Genomic DNA, 20,967 nt, shown 5'->3' with positions numbered 1-20,967 from the left:
CCCCCCCCCTTTTTTTTTTGGCCACAGATATATTATCTTTAACATTGCATTCAATCTCCTCTAATCGGTTTGTCAAGTAAATGCAGGCTCGTTTCCACCCACTGATGATGTGATCAGAGCTTTATAGAGCAGGACTATGTGATGTGATCTTATTTGTGCCAGTGATGGTAGTAAAAGAATGAATAAACCAAGATCTTTCCATTGCTCTCCCTGAGCTATCTGGTTACTCAATAGGAACATATGAAGTTTTGCATTTTAAATTGCATAAAATAACAAACTGCATTCAGGTCAGCAGAGGGGCTCCAACCTCTTTCAAGAAGAAAGAGAGAGACAGAGAGATATCATTAAGAGACTACCTCGCAGAAGTCTGGGAGCCTGTAGTGAAAAACCAGCATCATAATTGATCATTTATTTCAAAGTAGTTAAAGCAGAAATGAGAGTCAGTGAACTGTAATACATCGAATTATTCTGTTCACTGTCTTTATAGACATGGTGTTACCTACCTACTGTCATTTTTTCTCTTTCAAATCCAGACAGTACCAATAATTGATTTAATAAACACTTTCCATCTAAATACCAAAGTCAGATTTGACTGTCCTTTATGAGTGAATTACCACATTCTGTTGATTCTTATTCTTTATTTTGTGGTTGGCTTTATTCCTTTGATAACCATGTAAATTTAAGAAGCTAAAGCTCTAAACTGTTCTTAGAAACAATGATCAGTACAAACACGTAAACTAAAAAAAGTTCAATATATTGTATATATGTATTTACATGAAATATATCATATGTGTGCAGTCAAATTGTAACAATTCTACCTAATAAAACTGAAAAATGGAAAAAAAAGTCAGAAGTTCTCATTTCACATTAGTATAACCTGAGGGTTTTAAAAATGCCAAAGCCAGGGCCTCATTCCAGAACTCTTAAATTAGAGTTTCTGTAAACAAGAACATAGATTACTTTAAAAAGATGTTTCCCAGGTGATTCTAATATACACCCAGAGTTGAGAACGACTGAGGTAAGTATTACGTAGTTAGCACTGCTAGCTTGGCCCTGGACAAGCTGTTTATTAATTCCCTGACCCATTTTCTCTAGCTCTCTTGCAAATGTATTCCATTCGTCTCAGCTATCCTTCCCGCACTTTTCAGCACACCTACCTCCTTCTTAACCAGATCCAGGACATCTAATGGGATTTCCCTGGCTTCCTGCCTCTCTGCACCCCAGTGTGCCTCTACTTCACAGGTCAGTTTTCTCCCCTTGTCTCAAAGGCAGAAGTGTCCTTTTTGTGTTGTTTTCAAAGCTTTCTCTTCCACCTTAAATTTGCCTCCATCCCTCAGGACCATGCTCCTTCAATGATCTTCTCTTGTCTTGAATTTTCAATTCAAGCTCTACAAACTCTTGAGTCTCTCCTAGGTGCTAGGTGCTAGGTCTCCAAAGGAGAAAGAGACAGTCAAGGAGTTCAGTCAAGGAGGGATGACAGAAACATAGACCTGATTATACTGCGGTGTGATTTGGACAACAAGAAAATATGTAAAGAATATGAAAGTAGCAAAAAGGAATATGATTGCCAGTTTTTCTGAACCCAATTCCTCCAATGCTAAAAAAAAGAAAAAAGAAAAAGTCAGTTTTGCATATCTTAAATGCCAATTGACTTTTTTTTATTATTAAATTAATTGCCCCTTTTTACTGTCCTTTCTTTCAGTGCCAAATTTCTTCAAAGGATAACTGACATTCATGCCTTTAGTTCCCACACGTTTCTTAACCTTCTTCCACTCTAGCATCTGTTTTTACTGCTAGCATTGTCTGGCTCACCAATACCCTGCTTTTCACTAATCTGATTTCTCAGCAGTATCACATGCACTGAAACCTTCACTTCTGCTGGCTTCTCTGACATTTCATCCCCTCCATTCTCCCCTAACCTCGCTGAGAAGTCTTTGTCTAGCTCATGTTTAGTGATTCTTCTTCTTCTCACCATTAATTAGGTGCTCTTAAATATTCTGATCTCAAACTTCTGTCTTTTTTCTGTGCACTCCCTTCTTTGAAGATCTAATCAAACTTCCACTTTCATCTAGAAGAACAATATAAATAATGAATTTCCAGTCTAATAAACCATTAGCATTAAGGGTAGGAATAATATCTTACTATTCTTTAAAAAAAAATCTCTAGTGCTAGGTATATTTAAAAAATATGATTAAGTAAATATGGAAAAATGTTAATGGTCTTGAGTATAGTGAAGAATAGATGGGAGTTATTTGCATTAGTCTTGCAACTTTTTTATAAGCTTGAAATCGTCTCATAATAAAATTCAAAAAAAATTAATCTGGAGTGTAAATATCTTCCCTTCATCTCTTTTGGGTGAAAATAATGCATAAATTCTCTTGAATGTCAATAAATGAAATTTTATTTATGCCCTTAAAATTTCTTTTAAAATCCTTTATAACTCAGAGAACAACGAAACATACTTATTAATCTTCAAAAAAAATTTAGATAGCTAACTATTATTTTTTTTTGTATGAGAAATAAATATTTCCCAAAAAATACTGAGTACCTACTTTGTGCTGGGCACTGCTCAACATGCTAAATATAGTTCCTGTCCTTATGGAGCTTATGTTCTGCAAGGGGAGAAAAGTGCTGAGACAATAAATAAGCGAATGATGGCATATCTGAAGATGATAGGTCTAAAGGGATAATGAAGCAAAAAACAAGGACAGGTGGTCAGGGGTGGTGATAGGGTTCATCTGAGCAGAGAATCAGGGAAAGTAAAGGAGTGAGCCAAGAACGTAACCAGTGGAAGAGCTGTCCCAGTCGGGGAGTAACAGGTGTAAGGGGCCTTATGTACATATCATGTTCAGGAAGCAGCAAGGGGACTGGAGTAGCTACAAGAGAATGTGAAAGAGGGAGAGTGATTAAGGGAAGAAGTGAAAGATGTAGAGGGTGTCAGATAATGTAAGACCTTACAGGACATTGTAAGTTTGTTGGTTTTTACTACAAGTGAACTGCAAATGAATTGGAGGATTCTGAGCAGGCAGTGAGACAAACTCACTTACGGGGAGAATTGTGGCTATGTTGTAGAAAACAGATTGTAAGATGGCTAAGGTTGAAAGTTGATGTATTTGGAAGCTATTGCTATAATCCAGTTGAGTTATGGTAGCTTGAAGACCAGGGTGCTAGCAGTAGAGGTGGAATGAAGAGTGGTTTGAAGTTGGGTTTTTTTCTGAAGATGAAAAAGACAGGATTTGTAATAGATTGGATGTTGGGAGTGAAAGTGGCAGATCAAGGAACAGTCTAAGGTTTTCACTGAAGTGGGGAATACTGTGTGGGGAAGAAAGGGAAATCAGAATTTCATTTTTTGATATATTGCGTCTGAGATAACTATGAGACATACAAATGAGCAGGTTAACCAGGAACTTAGGTGTAAGAGCCTGGAGTTCAGGGGAGAGAACTATGCTAGAGAATACATTTGACAGTTATCAGTATATAGAGGATACTGAAAGTTATGAGACCAGATGGGATCCTCTAGGAAATGAATGAAGAGAAAAACAGATGGCTAAGGTTTGGAGAACAAAAGAGCTTTCAGGAGATAGGGAAAAAAACCAAACCAAACCAAACAACAACAACAGGAGAATGTAGAGTTCTGAAGGAAGTGTTTGAAGGAGCAAAGAGTGATCGGTTTTGTCAAATACAACTGGTAGGTCAATTAATTTAAGGACTGAGAATTCAATTATGAAATGGGGGTAAATTGTTGCTTTGATCATAAAGTTTTGATGGAGTGGTGAAAATGAAAGGCCAGTGGGCTCAAGAAGAAGATTTAGAGGGGGAGGAACTGAAGACAGTGAGTGGAGACAATGCTTTCAAAGAGTGTCTTTGTAGAGGAGAGCAGAGGATTGGGAAAGAGATAGAGGTTAGGACGTTTTGAAACACAGGAGATACTACAACAAACGTGGATATTGATGGAAATGATCAAGCAGAGGGAAAATTTATAATGCTGAGGTGGAGGAATTGTAGAAGCTATGTCTATGTCCTTGAGGAGGCAGTGGGGATGGAATCCCTGCACAAATATGCAAGGTGGCCACAGCCAGGTTCCCACAGTAGCTGGAGGGAAGGCTAGTATATGAGCACAGGTGCATATAGGCTGGTAGTGAGGAAGGGAGAGCTTATGAAAGCTTGCTTCTGATTCCTCTATTCTCTCAGTGAAACAGAAAGCAAGGACATCCTCTGAGAGTCAGATGAGGTAGGAAGTGTTGGAGATTTGAGAAGAGAAGAGAAAGTGTGAAATATCAGTAGAGTGAGAAAGTAAATGTCTGAGGGAAATGTAATAAATTGGATTAAGGGTGTGTAAGGTCATGAATTTAAATTGAGACCAGGCACTGTTTTTTTCAGCCACTGTCAACTGTGCAGGTGTCACAAAGTAGACTGAACGATGGATTTCATCAAGTGAGTACTACAATGACTAAAGGGGCAAGGTATGCGGAGATGTGATTACAATGATGGACGATGAGAGCTAAACCAGATACAGTGTGAAATGAGGACATGAAGGAATGAGAGACAATGGAGAATCAGGTGGGGGTAGGGTCAGAGGTTTGCAGAGTTTTTGGATCAAACTACTAAAGAGGGTGAGATAGAAAATTGCTATGATGTTTGAATTTGAGATTTTGGAGGGTGTGCAGTTTCTGATATCGGCAATGTGACAGGACAAGGCCATGTGAGTATGTGGCTGAGGTAAGATTAGAGGACATGAGCACTGGAGTAGAAAAGGCCATGGTACTGAGGTCAGAATGTTAGAAGGATCATTTGCATGGATATTTGAATCCTCAATACTTGTGAGAGGGAGTGATCTGGGGATCTGTAGAGGATTACAGCAAGGAGAGACAGCCGTTGACATGGCTTGATGGCAGGAACTTCAAAGCCAGAGTGTTCTAGGGCAGAGGGAGAAGAATGTTCTGGAAGTGACTGAACTCATCTCCAGACCTTGCATATAGGAGGTGTGGAAAGTAAACAGGTACCACTTGCAGGCAAAGCAGAGTTAGGAGAAGACCAAACTTCAGTTAGAGTAAGAAGATGAAGGGAACTTAAAGAGATTGAGAATATACTCTCTCTCTCTCTCTCTCTGTTCAATGCATTTTCTTTTAAGATATTAACAATCATTCCTTCTACCCCAAAATGTTTTAAGAATGTTGCCGCCCATCATTGCTATATTAACTGAAGATGAAACGTTTATGAAGTAATCTATATTTTCCTTATGAAGTATAGATTTTTGGTAATAGAAATTTCAGTTGAATGCTCTAATGAACTGTAATGTAAGACATCTGAACTAATTAATCTAGAATGCTGATGTAAGAATATGATTTTTTTTTTTGTAACTAGTCAGATGTTCCGAGCATAATTACCTGAACAGACAAGAAACAATATTATTTAAGATAAGACAGCAATAGTAGGATGACTTTGGACACATAGTTGCCTCAACTAAAAGTAAGTCAGTTTTTATTTTCTTCCAAATGAGGATACACACTTGTAATAACATGGATTGATTTTCAAATAAGACTAGTGAAGAATGATGACTTCATTTGGATTTTAAAAACTCAATTTGATACACACAACAACTTGGCTGAGTCTCAAGGGAATTATTTTGAGTGAAAAAAGCCGAGCCAGTTTGATACCATTTTGATGACATTCTTGAAATAACACAATTACAGAGATGGAGAACAGATTAGGGTTAGGGATTTAGGGGGCAGGGTGAGTATGGCCATACAGGGTAGCAAGGGGGAAGTTTGTGGTTATGAACTAGTTCTGTATTTGATTGTGGTGGTGGTTACATGAGGATAAAACTGACGGTGGTTACGTGTGATAAAACTGCACAGAACCACACACACACAAGTGCGCGCACACACACACACAAGTGCATGTGTAACTGGCGACATCTGAATAGGTTCTGTGGATTCCACAAATGTCAGCTTCCTGGCTTTGTTATTATGCACTAGTTACACAAGATGTCAATATTAGGTGAGAAAGAATGACAGGTTCGTGGCACTTCCCTGTATATTTATGTGCAACTTCATGTGAATATACAAAAATGAAAAGTTTACAAAAGCCCTGCTAGCTCTCCCAAGAAACACAAAGAACAAACAAGAATATAGCAGGAATCAATGGATGCATAATTTAGAAATGAAATGCTGAGTTGTGGTGGAAGAATGGTATGAAATTGAAAAGTAACACTTAAAGAAGCCTTCCTGTTTTCATGCTTTGTTTAACACAAGCAACTGACTGGTATTCCAATTGACTTTCTGATATTTAACAGACTAGGAAACTGCTTTTAACATTTTCCATAGATTTGTCTTATGAATCCATCATTATCTAGCTTTTTTGCTACATTCGACACGATTTTCTTTGGAAATGGCTTCCATAAAATATATGTTTCTATGCAGAAGAATTATTAGCGCTTCTTTTAGCAGGTGATGACAGGGATGTGTCCATTGTTTCCATTTTTGCCTTGACTCTTTGGAAGTTCAGAGCTAATATATAAGAAATATAAAAAGATTTATATGCAAGAGCAAAAGGAATTACTTTCATACGTAAGTAAATAAATAAGATAAAGATTTTGAAAATGGCATTAGTTGTAGATGAAGACTACTCTGTCACTTACACTGACTTTGGTTCTTCCATGACCCTCCGGGTTTCAGCTCTTCGATAATTAACCTTATCTTGTTACCACTTCGAATGTGCATTTGACTTCAGTTAGCTTATTTCTTGTTTCCAGAGCAGCTTGCCTCTGCTCAACTCTCTTCTAACTCAGAGTATCTCTTTTATAGAATAATTTCTGTCTCTTTAGATTCATTAAGCACCTGAAGGAGAAATGGGGAAAGATATAGACAGCAGGTCCGAGGAAAGAGGTCAACTTTTCTTAAGGTAATGCACTGCTAATATGTTGGCAAGACTATGTGCTAGTCTTTGGGTGAATCTATTTATTTAAACTCTCACAATCATAGGATTCAGAAGGGACTATTTGAAGAGACACACCCTGCTCAAAATCATACAGCTGGTCAGAAATGGATCCCGGATACCACACTCCCCCTTCAGTACTTTTTTCAAATGTCTCATGAGGTTGGGAGACGAATTGTTCATATACATACACACTGCTGACATTAGCAAGTTGTGTAACGATTTTTAAATGAAAGGAATAATTATACTTTGAAATTTAATTGTACTAAAAGTACTCCTTGAAAATATACTGCAATAATGGTATTTCTAAATCTAAATCTGTTATTATCAATTTCTAACTTTTTTGTTTGTATAGTTTAAAATATCCCATTTAATTAAGCATCATTATACAAAATCTTTCATTATAAAATGTTTTCTAGGTCCTTGTGGATAGCAGATGATAACAATAATTTTCATTCATTCAGTGCTGCAACTTTAATTTTTTTTTAAGTGGATTGAACCCAGGACCTCATGCATGCTAAGCATGTGCTCCACCACTAAGCTATTCCCCACCCCCAATCCAGTACTTTTATAGTTTCTCAAATACTTTCACACGATATTCATAACTGAGTGAAATAAGAATTGGTTTTGTCATCATTTTGTGGCTTAGAAAAGTTGCCATGGACAAAGCCAGTGGCAATTAGAACCCAAGTCTTCTGATGTTGAAGTTAGTGACTAAATTGACGTGCTTTTCAAGTCAGCAAATGTTGCTAAACTACCTGTGGAGGAACAGGCTGTATCTCCATGCTTGCTGCCACCCCGGTGTCAGGCCTGGCGCATCATTAGGGGCAGGAGAATGCAAGCCAAGATGAATGTGGACCCTGCAAGTATAATTCATATCTGGCAATGTTTATTATTTACTCTTACTTCAATTTGTGGGGCAAGGTGTTATTCAAATTATAAAATAGTATTTCAGAAAGGACTTCACAAAAAATTACGTCAAGCATTCAGATACTGCACAGGACTATTTAATGACAGTAGGATTCTAGCTTCCATCTTATCTGTAAATTTGCTGAAAGGGCTTGCCAGAAGCTTCTTTGCATGAGGACCCAGGAACTTCCGGGGTAACTCACTGAGGAAAAATGGAGTTGTGCACTGTGCCTTTGATTAAGTAAGAAAGCCTTAGTTTGGGGTTCCAGGGGTAGGGGTTGGGGTGGGGGCAGAGGTTAGAGGGAAGGGTGGTTCTGAATCCTGCTTGGTGCCCGTCCCTTGGTTTGGTTCCTCACCCTAGCCCCACTAAATGCATATGTGTGCCCTAGGCTGCTGCTCACCCCTGTAGCCCTGCTGTGCAAACTAGCACAAACTAGCACAAACCTCCTTTGTGCAGGTGCAGTCCCAGGAGCATAGGGCTTGGTGGCTCAGCAAGATGATGTAGACTTTGTGGGAAGAAAAAGCCTGCTCCTCCTTCAGGGAGATGTAGCCCCTCACCAGGGAGCTGGCTCTCAGCGCACAGACTATTAACCCCTACTCAGCTCTTCATTTAGGTACATTGTATAGTCATGCGTGCCCCACGTGCGCCCTATTTGGGGATGGTATAAAATCATACCTTAACAAAAACCCAATTTCATCTAAACAGTAAAATATTGACCATATCAGCAGCACTGTGTAGGGACCATTTAATAGCATTTAGCATAAGGCGAGAACTGGCATTGTCTACCACTTTTAAAAAGAAAACTGTTGCTTTGGCAACTTAAGAGATTTCAATGACTCAGTAGGGGCAGGAGGTAGTGGCCTCTAGCTGACATGGCCAAATGCAGCAGAAGCACAGTGGCTATTGTGGGTGTTCACTAGACATGCTGGTGCCCAGTGGGGACCTATGGAAAAGGGCAATTACCCAGCAGATTTGGTAGCATCCAGTAGGTGCCACTGAGCTAAGGTGCACGGTGGTTTGTACTGGGTGATCAGTAAAGCAGTGGTGAAGCTAGGCAGGAAGGACACGCATGCACATCTGTGAAACAGTCCTGAGGACTCTCAGAAATGCTTGCTGAGGGTCTGGTGAGGGAGGTACCCTATGTAGGAGTCTGGAGGTTGTGCCTTAAGGTGGTTGGTAGTGGAGGAAGAAACAGTAGATCTAGATTTTTGCTGTTATTGTCTGCCCATCTGTTCCCGCGATCTGGTGGGAAGCCTGGAGTAACTCAGGTTACACAAATAAAACATTAGAGATAAACCACATAAAGCAGCCCGTCCTTAATATGTTGCTTGAGGTCAAACATTAAAAGAATCTTAGAGAAAAATGTGACCTGGTGTTATTCCTATAAGAATGTTATAAATTTTCTTTGAGAAAGGAAAACTTGCTAGGCTTTTGTACAGAATAATCCTACAATTACATCTTAATATGAGAAGGAGCGATTTTCCACACCCCATAAATAACTCTAATAAAATCAAGCCAGCCGAACAGGTACAAATTGACAAGGAAGTGATGGAGGAGGGGTCACTGAATAAGTGATGGCCAAACAGATTTTAGAATTGAACTGGCTTGTCAAATCCAATGAAGAAGAAAATGACTTTTTGGGAGGTGAGAAAACTACTTAAAGAGTTCTTTTGGTATTCGATTTAGCTATTCATTTTGCAGAAAGATAGCATGCCACTGTACAAAGGCCGTGATATAACTGCACAGCCATGGTTGTCTTTTTATGTGAAAGAGGTAGAATGACAAGGAATTATAGGCCAAAAATAACTGTTCTGAGTGGGCTGGATTTGATGGGGTGCAAGCAGGAAGCAGCTAGATTCAGTCTCACCGCTCTCCTTTGGAGTCTCTCTGTTGAATATCTTCCCTCTTGGATCGAATCTTCTATCATTTACAATGAATTTTCCAGTCACTTTCACACAGTAAAGGCATTCTTCTTATTCTAGTCAGCATATTGAAGCATCTCTTAAAAGCGCATACATACAACACTCTTCCCAAGAAAAGTTCCACTAAACATAGTTTTCTCCACCTCATTACGTAAAACACGAGTGGTATAGTTAAATGGACAAGGAGATGGGAAGTTGTGAAAAACGACCCTTCCCTTTGTTGACTGAGTCCCCTGTCTGACAGAATATGCATTGGATTAGAAGAGTCTTCCTGACAGAGACCATCTCCAGTGATTAAGTGACTTAATGGTTGTCCTGTTCCCAAATAGCACTGCTGAAAAAGAACTACCAATGTGTTTGTGTTACACAGAGCTTGCAAGGTGAGATAATGTGCCAGTAATTAAGTAAACCGGGGCTTTTTTTTTGGAGGAGATTTTTATCCTACTTTTTGAAACAAGTTAATCCCGCTTCCACTCTCCTCTGCTTCAAAGGCTTGGGTCACTGCAGTGACATCCTCTGAGAGACGCCTGCTGCTTTCTGCATGCTCAGCTCTGATCTCTCGCTGAACCACAGGGAGTCACTAGAGACCAACTCAAATTCCTTCTTTTAGGCAAGTCATTTTCATGGCTTTGTAGGTGTTTGTTAAGAGGCCCATTCTTATATTTTCTTTTCCAAAATTATTTTAGCCCTGTCAATATAGTAGCATGCATCTTTAGCATGGCAGACGACCAGGTAAAAGATTTGGGTAAAAGCCATGGAAGTTCATTCCCTAATATCTTTTATAGTAAATTCTAAACTTTATGCAAACCTTTATGCAAAATTCACCACAAATATTTAAGGAAAAGTTAACTGAAGAAATCAGAGATGTTTGCTGGGAGATATATATATATATATAGGAGATATATATATAGGAGCTTACATGTATTATGTGTAATATAATAATATATTACAATCACAGACAATTATAAACATATTTCATATATCTCTATATAACTATGTCTATTTATCTATCTACCTTTCTATCTAACTGTCTATAGATTAACTACCACATATGCCAAATGCAGGCAAAGTCACCTAGTATACAGGCTGTTTAATCCCCACCATACCTGGGAAGATGTTTTTATTCTCATTTTTGTAGAAAAAGGAAAAGAAATTCAGCAAGATTAAGTGGCTTGCCTATAACCTCATATCTAAAACTTCCTGGCTTTTAGTCCATAACCTTCTATCACAGCAGTCTGCTCAAAGAGCAAAACAAGTGTGAATAACTTTCCTCAGTGCTTTATGAAAAGATAAGTGAGCCATCATTTATTCAATAAATATTTAACTTATAATTGTGTATTCCACCTCATTCCAAAAAGGATGAGGAAGCATATCAAAGCAAATAGAGTAAACTCAATAGGCTATAAAAGAGAAAAGAAAACTAGCCACAGGGAAATAGGTGAATTAAGAGAGAGAAAGTTACTATAAGGTGCATAGAAAAGTTGTTTTGCAAGTGTGGACCCGAAGACTTGCATAATAAGGGGAATCCTCCTTGTCTTTTAGTCACGGTATTAAATTATACATTCCCCATGCTTCACAAAAGTTCTTCAATGTTGTTCTTTTCCTTCATAATCAAATATCTAGTCAACTAACACAAGTAAGAAATGAAGCTGGTTTGCTGCTTTGGTGTACTTAATAATTTCCATCTTTGTTGATTGGTTTTAAATTTGTGGAAACTATGCTTTTTATCAATATCATAACACTTTCAGTTTTGAATTCATTTTTATTGAATAGGTTCAAAATGCAATAAATATTCAAATAATTTCAGAAAGACAAGTACAGGCAACCCATTGCACAAACCCAGATAATATCGCTGACGAAAGGGGAACTGTTAATTGGCAGGAAATGACACAAAAAGAGCTGGAAGTGGTCACTTGACTGGAGACCAAAAAAAAAAAAAAAAAAGCATAACTGAGCATAATGGTTAAAGAATGTCACTAAATAGTCTTCAAAAGAATAAGATATACAGAAATTAAAACTCACAGACTCATACACAGAAACTCATATCATAGAATCCTTCCTGTACAGATGCTAGAGGTAGGTTGCAAATGTGTCCGAAAGATCACAGTAAAGAGAAAAAAAAGTTTTGTTATAGATTTACAGTATATTGGAAAAAAAGGCCATCGTCCAAGGCAACTTTTTCTAGTTTAGAGAGAGATTTTTTTTTTGAGATGTGATATGAATATTTAATTTCTCTCTCTTTAAGAATTAAGAGGTTGCCATTTGGAAAAATGTCTTCAATGTGTGTAATTGATTTTTGTTCTCAACAACCTCTCTAATGAAGTATAGAAACTCATCAGATGACAAGATTGACCTCTAAGCCTACTCAAGATTCTGAGAACAAGTTTGTGTTAGTACAAGCTTAGTTCAGGAGAAAAATAACACACCTGAAGAAGTGATGGTGCCACAATCAGGGAAAGAAATGTCATGAGATTTTAATTTCAATTCTGGTTACATATAGTTTATTATGAAGGAATTTTCAAATGTCAGTTTGGTCTCTGAAGTAAGGAAACTCACAATAAAAGAATCCATTTTATCATTATTACTCCCTTGGGGTGCAATTCATATTTTCTATTATATTATTATGACACTTTCTCAATTTTGATCTTTTTTTTTCAGTTGGAATGGGAAATAAATGAGAATTTTTATTATTTAGAAAATTTTAGCTAATTCTCTTTTTATCTAGGTTTAGCAAACTCAACAAATAATGTGTTAAACTCAGTCCAAAGGCATGTGAATTTCAAGGGAAATTAAACCTTTCTGATTTACTTATACATTACTCATTGAAATATTATTTGGTAGAAAATGCTTGATGTCCAGAAACCTTATGAACCATTTTATCATCTTTTTTTTAATTTGATTCAGAAAGTTGATTTTCATGTCTAGTAAATAAAGTTTTTATCTGGAAAGATGAAACCACAAAGTCTATCAATATGGTTATTATAGTTTATATCACCAGTTTTTCCGAACAGATTTGATATGGCTCACAATAAAAGCACTTTCAATAGGGCAGTTAAAAATAAAGGTAAAATTGAGATTAAAAAGATGTAAAGAAAAAATAATTTTATGGGGGGAATTGTAAAATATATTAAATTTGTTGTGAGCTTCCCAACCACCAAAGCAAAAGGGAAATCAAATGGTTTTACTTGAAAGAAGTCTGACATTTGATTCTATCTTCATCTTGGACAGCACACAGGTCATACTATGAAAGCAAAAGCTAAGCAGGGAGACCAACAAACCAGGAACACCTTGTTTAGCAATAGTTCCCCAAATAAATGAAAACCGGAGCCTTCTTGCAAAGTTCCAGAACTTTGTCTCTCTTAATCTTTTTTACCTCTTTAGCACCCCCTACACACAACTCTGGCAACCGTTTATTCACTGTATCTTTGCCTATGTTTGTTACTGACCCTTTCAGTCAGGCCTTCTGCCCCATGTCCTTTGTGCCAATAGGAGGCTGAGTTCTGTTCAGAAGCAAAGGAAACTTAAAAAAAAATTTTGTGTATGTATTTTTTTATTGAAGTATAGTCAGTTCACAATATTGTGTCGATTTCTGGTTTACAGCATAATTTTTTTAATTAAAGAAATTTTTTTTTCTTGGCAGGGGGTAACTAGTTTTACTTATTTAGTTTTAGAGGAAGTACCTGGGGATTGAAACCAGGACTTCATGGATGCTAAACATGCACTCTATCGTCTGAGCTAGCAAAGTTTTAGTCCTCAATCATTGAATGGAGAGATGAAAGCCGGTGCTTTAGAAGAGGCGCTCTCCCCAGCAGGCCGTGGGCGGGGACGCTTTATGGAGCGCTCACGGGGAGGGGGCGGAGATCTCACGCGGAGGGGGCGGAGCTCTCTCGGGTCGGGCGGGCGGGGCTGCCCTGCTCTAGCTCCTGGTCGCCGTTCCAGCGCAGAGTCTCTGCACACCGCCCGCCGCCGCCATTTTAAGTTACAGTATCCTGTCTGTGCTTCGGCCGCGGTTGGCCAAGTCCGGCGCCCACGATTCTGCGTTGGGGACTCTAATCTGACGCATTAAGTGCGAGACTCTGCGTTCGGTCCCTACAGGCAAGTAAAACTGGACTAAGCAGAAAAGAAGAGGTTAGACCTTATAAAGTTGGTCTTACTTTTCCGAGAACAAATCCCTCCTCTGCCTTGTCCTGCTCCTCATTCTTGAGGGGCGCTGAGGGGCGCAGGTCCGTCCTCTCTGACTGCTTCCTGCTGAGTTTGGGTGTCATCGTAACTCCGAGTAGAGGAGCAGAGCGTCTCCTCAGCTGCCTTTAGACACGTTTATTGTTCCCAGGCCTCAGCCCTGACTGTTCGTATCCCTGAGCGATCACCACTGCAAGTTTCGTAGATTCTAACCTGGAGACAAAGGACACCAGACAATTTCATATGCATGGCCCGAATATTACCAAGAGAGTAATGGTCACATGTGAAATTTTTCCTAAAAGTGAAGCTATCTAGGTCTTTTGCCCATAAGTAAAAGTGTGCCCTGATGTCGAGGCTCACTGCCGTGGCCTGAGCATCCCTGGTCACATTTTTGTTGGCTTTGGTTCCACTTCCTGATCTTGGAGAAGTGGCCTTATGTAGGGAGTGTCCTGTGGGACCCAGCAGCATGCTTCCCTCTGGTCACCAGCGTTATACGCTCCAGGCGTGCTCCCTGTAGGGCTGCGTGCGCCCTTGTGTTGTGGTGGGGCCAACCACTGTAGGCACACTGGTTGGCAGGCCTGGCTCCCAGCCCTGTTGGCTGTGAGGCTGTGACTCTGTCGTGGCAGCAGGCCCACTAGAGGGTGAGGTGGGTTTCCCATGTGGTTGACTGAATGGCCCAGGGCGCACAGGTTGGTGCCAGCCCGCTTAAAGTTTGGTCCAGGTCCCTGTGTGACCTCGGCGTGGGTGAGCATGGAGTTGATGCTGGCTCACTAGTGGGTCGAGTTGGATCCCCACATGACTGTCTGCATGGCCCAGAGTGCTGGGGGCAGGTACCCGCTTGCTGGTGGGGCAGGTAAGCCCCTGGTGCTGATAGTCTAGAGAGAGGATTCCAGAGTGGCTCTTTCCAGTCTAGTGTTATTGTCATAGAATGAGCGCCCCAGATGGGCTGCTTGCCAGCATCTCCATCCTCAGGGAGTCCCAGGTGCCTCCTGTCTCTTTGGGAGGGTCACCAAGATCAATCAACAAATGGGTCTGACTGAGGCTCCTCTGCACTGGGACTCGGAACACGTGGGATTTTGTGCGCCCCTTCGAGAGCTGTCTCTGTTTCCTATAGCTCTCCGGCTCTCCTGAACATAAGCCTCGCTGGTTTTTAAAGCCAGAAGTTCTGAGGGCTTGTCTTCATGGTGAAGGACCCCTAGGCTGGGGATCCTGATGTGGGGCTGGAGCACTTGCTCCTTGGGGAGGACCTCTGCATATTCCTCCAGCGATATTCTTCCTGTTTGTCAGTTGCCAACCAGGGTCCTGACTGTACCGCGTTTCTGCCCCTCGTACCCACCTCACTGTGACTCTTTCTTCATGTCTTTAGTTGTAGAAAATCTTTTCTGCTCGTTTTCAGGTCATTCTCAGAGATAGTTGCTCTGTAAGTAGTTGTAATTCTAGTGTGTCTGTGGGAGGAGGTGAGTTCAGGGTCTTCCTACTTTGTCATCTTGGCTGCACTATTATTTTTGAAAAGTTCAAGTGAACCAGGAGTATTTCTAGTGTTTACTGGATTATTTCTGGGCAATTTAAATATCTGTCTCTGAAAAGTCTGAGTTCTATCCTTTCTCAGCTGGTCCACCCCTATGTTTGCAGGCCTGGGGCAAGAGTTCACATCGAGACTCATCCACTCATCATAAATTTAAATACTTAAAAGTTATCAATCAAACTAACAAACTGTTATATAATATATATTCTGGTACTCTGTTGACAAATATAGCTTCATAATAACTTGGAAGGCCTGGTTAAAATTCTTGGACTTCTATTCTCACTTCCAGTTCCGTCCTGTACTGCAGGGACCTTGTGGTTAATGTGGTTAATTTTATTCTTACTTTAAACAAAACAAATAAACACTGGCTTTGGCCATCTGTTGGCGTTTGGTTTGCAGTCTTCCTTTAGGAGGATAGGAAGAATCCCACCCAGGTCCTGGAAGAGAGCTTGGGGCCATTTGGGCAGGGAAGTCTGGGGTTCTGGGTATCCGGAGTGTGTAGGAGTGGGGATGTGGGCTCCAAGAGTGGCTTGTTCTATCTCTGGGTAGATTTCTTGGTTCTGAGAGTGTGTTGCTGGAGGTGAACCAGAGTGGCGCCCTCTACAGTGTGAGGTCCAGGGATAGGCCACATCTGCCCTGGCCGAAGAATGGGTTGGCTTCGCAGTTCTGTAAGGCTGTGGACTCTGGCCTGTTACACTGTAGGAACTGGCAGGTGAAGGGCAAAGCAGGGTATAGCTAGTACTTCTTACCAAATATTAATGAATAACAGAAAATTTGTCTTGATACGAAGTTTCTGGAAAAATTCTCTGCAGGTGTTTGGAACCCTATCATCCTTCCTTTTACACCAACTCTCTTTAGCCTGTGAAATTGAGATCATTGCTTGAATTATTCCATCATTTTGCTTTTCTTTAGCTTCAGGTATCTTGATAATTCAAGACAATGTGACTCTATAGTCTGAATTCCAGGTACTTGCTGTTTAATCTCTTTTCTTTTGGGATATAAACTTGGTTTGCTGAATAAATTTTTGAATTTGTGGTTTTCTCTAGACTTAGAATTTAAAGGAAGATATTCTTTCTCCATTCTCTTAGGTTCCAAGGTATACCTGTCACTATGAAAAAAGACATGTAAATACAATTAGAGAAAAACACATCAAGAATTATTCTGGATATAATGTTACTTGAGAAATGTTACCATGAAATCCAAAAATAAAATTTTATTTCCCCAATTTAATGATTATTGTTTATTTCATTCATAGAGGAGAAAAGTTAAGTTCTTGTGTGCTATTTAAGTTTCAAATATACTTTGAGGCAAAAAAATTAATGGATACTATTATGTTATATAAATATATGTTAGGAAGGTGAGTTGAAGACAGTTTAAAAAACTTGAAAATATTTGCTTATGCAGCGTAGGCTTTTCAACAGTTATTTTTAAAGACTGAGGAATTAAGCACCTGTCATTTTTGCCAGCTGGTGTAGATGTTAAAAATTACTGTCAGTCTTCCGCCTGCTACTCGATTTTGCACCTGCTACTGCTTGAGTTACGGGCGTCTCACATATGGTAATTTAATAAGGTTAGGCCCCTTGGCAGTGCACTAGATGCCATCCCACTGGGAGTTAAAGCAGTTTTATAAGGTCTTGAGGGAAAAATACTAAATATGAAGTTTGAGACTAAAAATTTAGTCCCTTGTAGACATCACATTTTTCTAACTGAAAAATATTAAAGGAATATAGAAGATGGGAAAATTAGCTACATATTACAAAACAAAAATGAGCCTTTTATGACTGGACTATTTGTACCAGTCAATTTCTCCACATGGTGAATTTGTAATTTTTAAAAAGCATTTTTTATTTCCTGATGTAACAATCAAATATAAATACGTACTGAGAGCTGCTCTGTTCACTATGGTATCATGAGCCACATGTGGCTATTTATATTAAATAAAATGAGATACAATTAAAAATTCAATTCTGCCGTCACAGTAAGCCACATTTCAAGAGCTCAGTCGCCAAATGTGGTTAGTGGTTACATACAGGACAGTGTAGCTAGAGATTTCCATGTGTACTGAAGAGTCTAGTGGACAGTGCTGTGTGAAATTTCAAATTTCTGGTTTAGGCAAACTTAGCCTTAAAGATCTTGAGGCCATAGTGAATCTTCCTTAAAAGAATGATTGTAATAGCCCAGCATCATCTTGGGTTACAGAAACTTAGGTAAAGTTGAAGCTGTTGGCTACTGGAATCTGAGGGACCTTTGCTAAAGATAGAAGTGGCATGATGACCTGAAGTACCTACATCAGGACAAAGCTGTTTCAGCTCCTCACAATGTATAGGCAGCAGGTACTTTTCAGAGATTTTATAATCCCCGTAGATTATAGATATGTTTTTAGAGAGTGGGAGAACTATTTATCACTTCATTTCTTCCAAATATCCAACTATTAACTTGCAAATTCTGCGTCTATTCTAAAGAAAAAGTGATATAGGATGGCTGTGTTGTGATGAAGTAATTTAACAATTAGTCTTACCATCTGGAACATGTATTAAAAGATTGAATCAAGATTTTTGGGGCCCAGCCATGCAAAGTAGAGGAGCTCATAGCAGAGAGAGAATATTAATAGACAGGCTCTCGAGTTCTTGAGTAAGAGTCTCATCCCCAGAGAGGTTTTTTTTAAAGTAACAGCTGAAAGGTCACTTTAAACTTGATCCTTGAAGACGTTCAGTGAGACAGATCAAGGGCTTATTAGAATTTTCTAATAGGCCAGGTTGTCACTAGAACTGAAATGGATCAAGCTATGTATACAGTGATTTATACAAAACTGAAGAAACCTGCTTTCCTCTTAAATTGCCTGGATAGTTTATATTAGAACGTCTCTGATCCCATCTGAATTTCCTGTTTCTGTTTTGCTTTTTCAGTAATATATAATTATCATTATTATTCAGTTAGTTATTGTTATGTAAAGTGTAATTATTTGCTCTCTTAAAAGTTTATGATTCATCAATGCTCTGTACATTAACAAAAGAATTGGGATTTTAAGAATTAGTTTCTCTAAGCAAGAAGATAAAAACACAATGCGACTTGAACATTCCAGACTGACCAGAATTATTTATTGACTTATTATTTTAAGGATGTTCATTGACCCATGGTAGAAAATAAAGAGGGGTGCTTGGCTTTGAGATTGTCAGTATTTTATCCTTCTTGTCTAGAGCAGCAGACAGTTTGTGTGGTGTGGATATAATTCAGAGAGAAACGTAAGGTGTATAAAAATTCAGGGGGTCCTTCAGTCTAGAATGGTCCAAACTGCTTTGCTTTTCTGAGTGATGGTAAATGAATTTGGACACTTAGTCATGGGTGTTATTAAAATAAGGTTCCAGCCAGTCTTCATAAACAATGCTTGATCTGTAAAGGAAAAGGGAAAAAGAGTTAGATGTTGACTCCATCTTTTCAGAAAGAAAACCAGGAAGGAAATAATGTGAAGTAGAAAGGAAGAAAAAGCACAGAATGAACCATCACTTCCAAGGTAAGGCATTTCCTTGCTGCAAGAATCTGATTGCAAGTGCTTCACTTTGGATGTGATAACATTGTTTTCTAGAGCAGTAATTGTGAAAAATGACTTCAGTTTTTCAAGGAACTCAGGCTAATGCTTTTATTATTGTTATGTTTCAGCTAAATTAATTAATTAGTCTCTGGTTTGTTGAATTTCCACTGCATATAGTACAGACAAAGATGGGGTTTATACATTGAAGCAAAAACCTCAGAAGTATTTGCTTATATGCTTATACAAAAATGCTCTATTTCTAAATACCCCATCTTAAGGAGTTGATGGCATGCTCTGCTTAATATAAATAACTCTTCATTAAGAACCAATGCCAATTATATATGTACATATACAGCATATAAATGAAGTTGCTACATTAAAAATACAGTATTGAGAAAGCCTTATATATTAAAGAGAACAAATAGATACCTTGGAGCTCCATTTAGATAGACATGATGTGCTTGACAAAAGCTGTAGGAATAATACAGATAGTTTAGAGTTAGAAAGCAGTCAATTTTAATAAAAGTTATAGTAAGTTAACTCAGTTTTAATTATTCTTAGTTATAACTCTAAAGTTTATTTTTTAAAGCTCTATATAGCCCACTATTCTTAATGCTGGATCTATGGCCTTTCCCCTAATTTTGAAATTTAGCTTTTTGATTGTTACATTCACATGGTTAAATTTTTTTCTTGAAAGTATGAAAGAGTTTATAACAAAAAAAAGTTCATCGCCACTGTCTCCCTGCTATCTCGTTCCTCTCTCTATAGCTAAGTTGGTGGAGCTATTACTCATGTATAAGAAAATGTATGTTTCTAAAAATCTTCTTTTTTTTTTTTTTTACAAATGTAACATGCTCTACAAACTCTTTTGCACTTGCTTTTCTCACTTAATAAGAATCTTGGAGATATTATCATAACGGTACACAAGGTTGTCCTTGCTCTTTTTTTAGGGCTGTAGGGACTTTCACTGTGTAGGTGTACCAAAATCTATTTGATCCAGCCTACATTGATGGACTTTAAGTTGTTCAAATATTTGGCTGTTGTGAACAACACAATAATGAATAACCATGTATCACTCGTTTCACTTGAGTGCAAGTGTGTCTGAAGACTACATCCTTCGAAGTAGATTTGCTATAATTAATAATACCCCATTGCCACACAGGGATTGTTAATGATTTACAGTCCCAGTAGGAATGCATGAGATCACCTGTTTCCATACACTCTCCTCAACCCAAAGAGTGGTCAAATTTTTAATCTTGGCAATCAGTGTATCTAAGTGTAGTGTTAATCTGCATTTCTTTTATTATTAGTGAAGTTTAGCATATTATATTTATATATATATTTATTTCCTTTTCTATGAATTGTCTGTTCATGTAACCAGTTAATTTTTCTATTGGATTGTGATCTTTTTATTAGTTTGTAGCTTTTCAAAAAAAATTTTGAAATGAACTCTTTCTGATGTTGATTGCAAATATTTGTCTTTTGACTTTGCTTCTGGTGGCTTTTGCCATTTAGGTAAAAAAAAAATATGTGGTTGAATTTATCAAAATTTGTAATGCCTTCTGCGTTTTGCATCGGTGTTAGAAAGGCCTTCCCACTCCAACAGCTATAAATAATTTTCCCATGGCTTCTATGCTTTCAGCTTTTATATTTAAATGCTTGACTTGTGAAATTTATCCTAGTAGGAGATCCAGATCTGCCTTATTTTCTAGATGACTGTCCCCTTGTCCAAACAACATTTATTGAATGATTCTTCTTTTACATAATGTATTTATGACAGTAATCAAATGTGAAGCATAGGAAAAAAGTAAAGTTTAGTCAAGATTGTCAGTGAAGATATGCTTGGCTGAGTATTTTCCTTTTCTCTTGTCCTTTCCTGTCCGCTTTGCTTCTCTCTTCTCTGCTTCCTTTCCCTCCCCACTTCCCCTCTCTGCTTTTCTTTTCTTACTTTTTTCCAAGTTGTTAA

General features: G+C 38.5%; 1 protein-coding gene and 1 long non-coding RNA gene across 3 annotated transcripts in view; one reads left to right on the top strand and one right to left on the bottom strand.

Annotated features, from left to right (window-relative positions):
- The first annotated feature begins 900 nt into the window (after nt 1–900).
- LOC116663723 overlaps nt 901–20,967 on the top strand; it is a 26,650-nt gene continuing 6,583 nt past the window's right edge. Inside the window, exons 1-2 of the long non-coding RNA XR_004320011.1 lie at nt 901–1,242; nt 18,912–18,983. This is a non-coding gene — a long non-coding RNA (uncharacterized LOC116663723). The remainder of the gene's footprint in view (nt 1,243–18,911; nt 18,984–20,967) is intronic.
- The window catches only part of MYL1 (myosin light chain 1), a 20,971-nt gene continuing 18,545 nt past the window's right edge, over nt 18,542–20,967 (bottom strand). For both annotated transcript variants that reach the window (XM_006190504.3, XM_006190505.3), the window contains exons 6-7: nt 19,431–19,472; nt 18,542–18,862 (exon numbers count right to left, since the gene is read on the bottom strand). In XM_006190504.3, the coding sequence (XP_006190566.1) occupies nt 19,444–19,472 (29 nt within the window). In that variant the 3' untranslated portion in view covers nt 18,542–18,862; nt 19,431–19,443. The remainder of the gene's footprint in view (nt 18,863–19,430; nt 19,473–20,967) is intronic.

Source organism: Camelus ferus, chromosome 5 (genome assembly GCF_009834535.1).
Source record: "Camelus ferus isolate YT-003-E chromosome 5, BCGSAC_Cfer_1.0, whole genome shotgun sequence".
Classification (NCBI taxonomy): Eukaryota; Metazoa; Chordata; class Mammalia; order Artiodactyla; family Camelidae; genus Camelus; species Camelus ferus.
The sequence above is the reverse complement of the archived record's forward strand: the minus strand, read 5'-3'. Positions and strand labels throughout refer to the sequence as shown.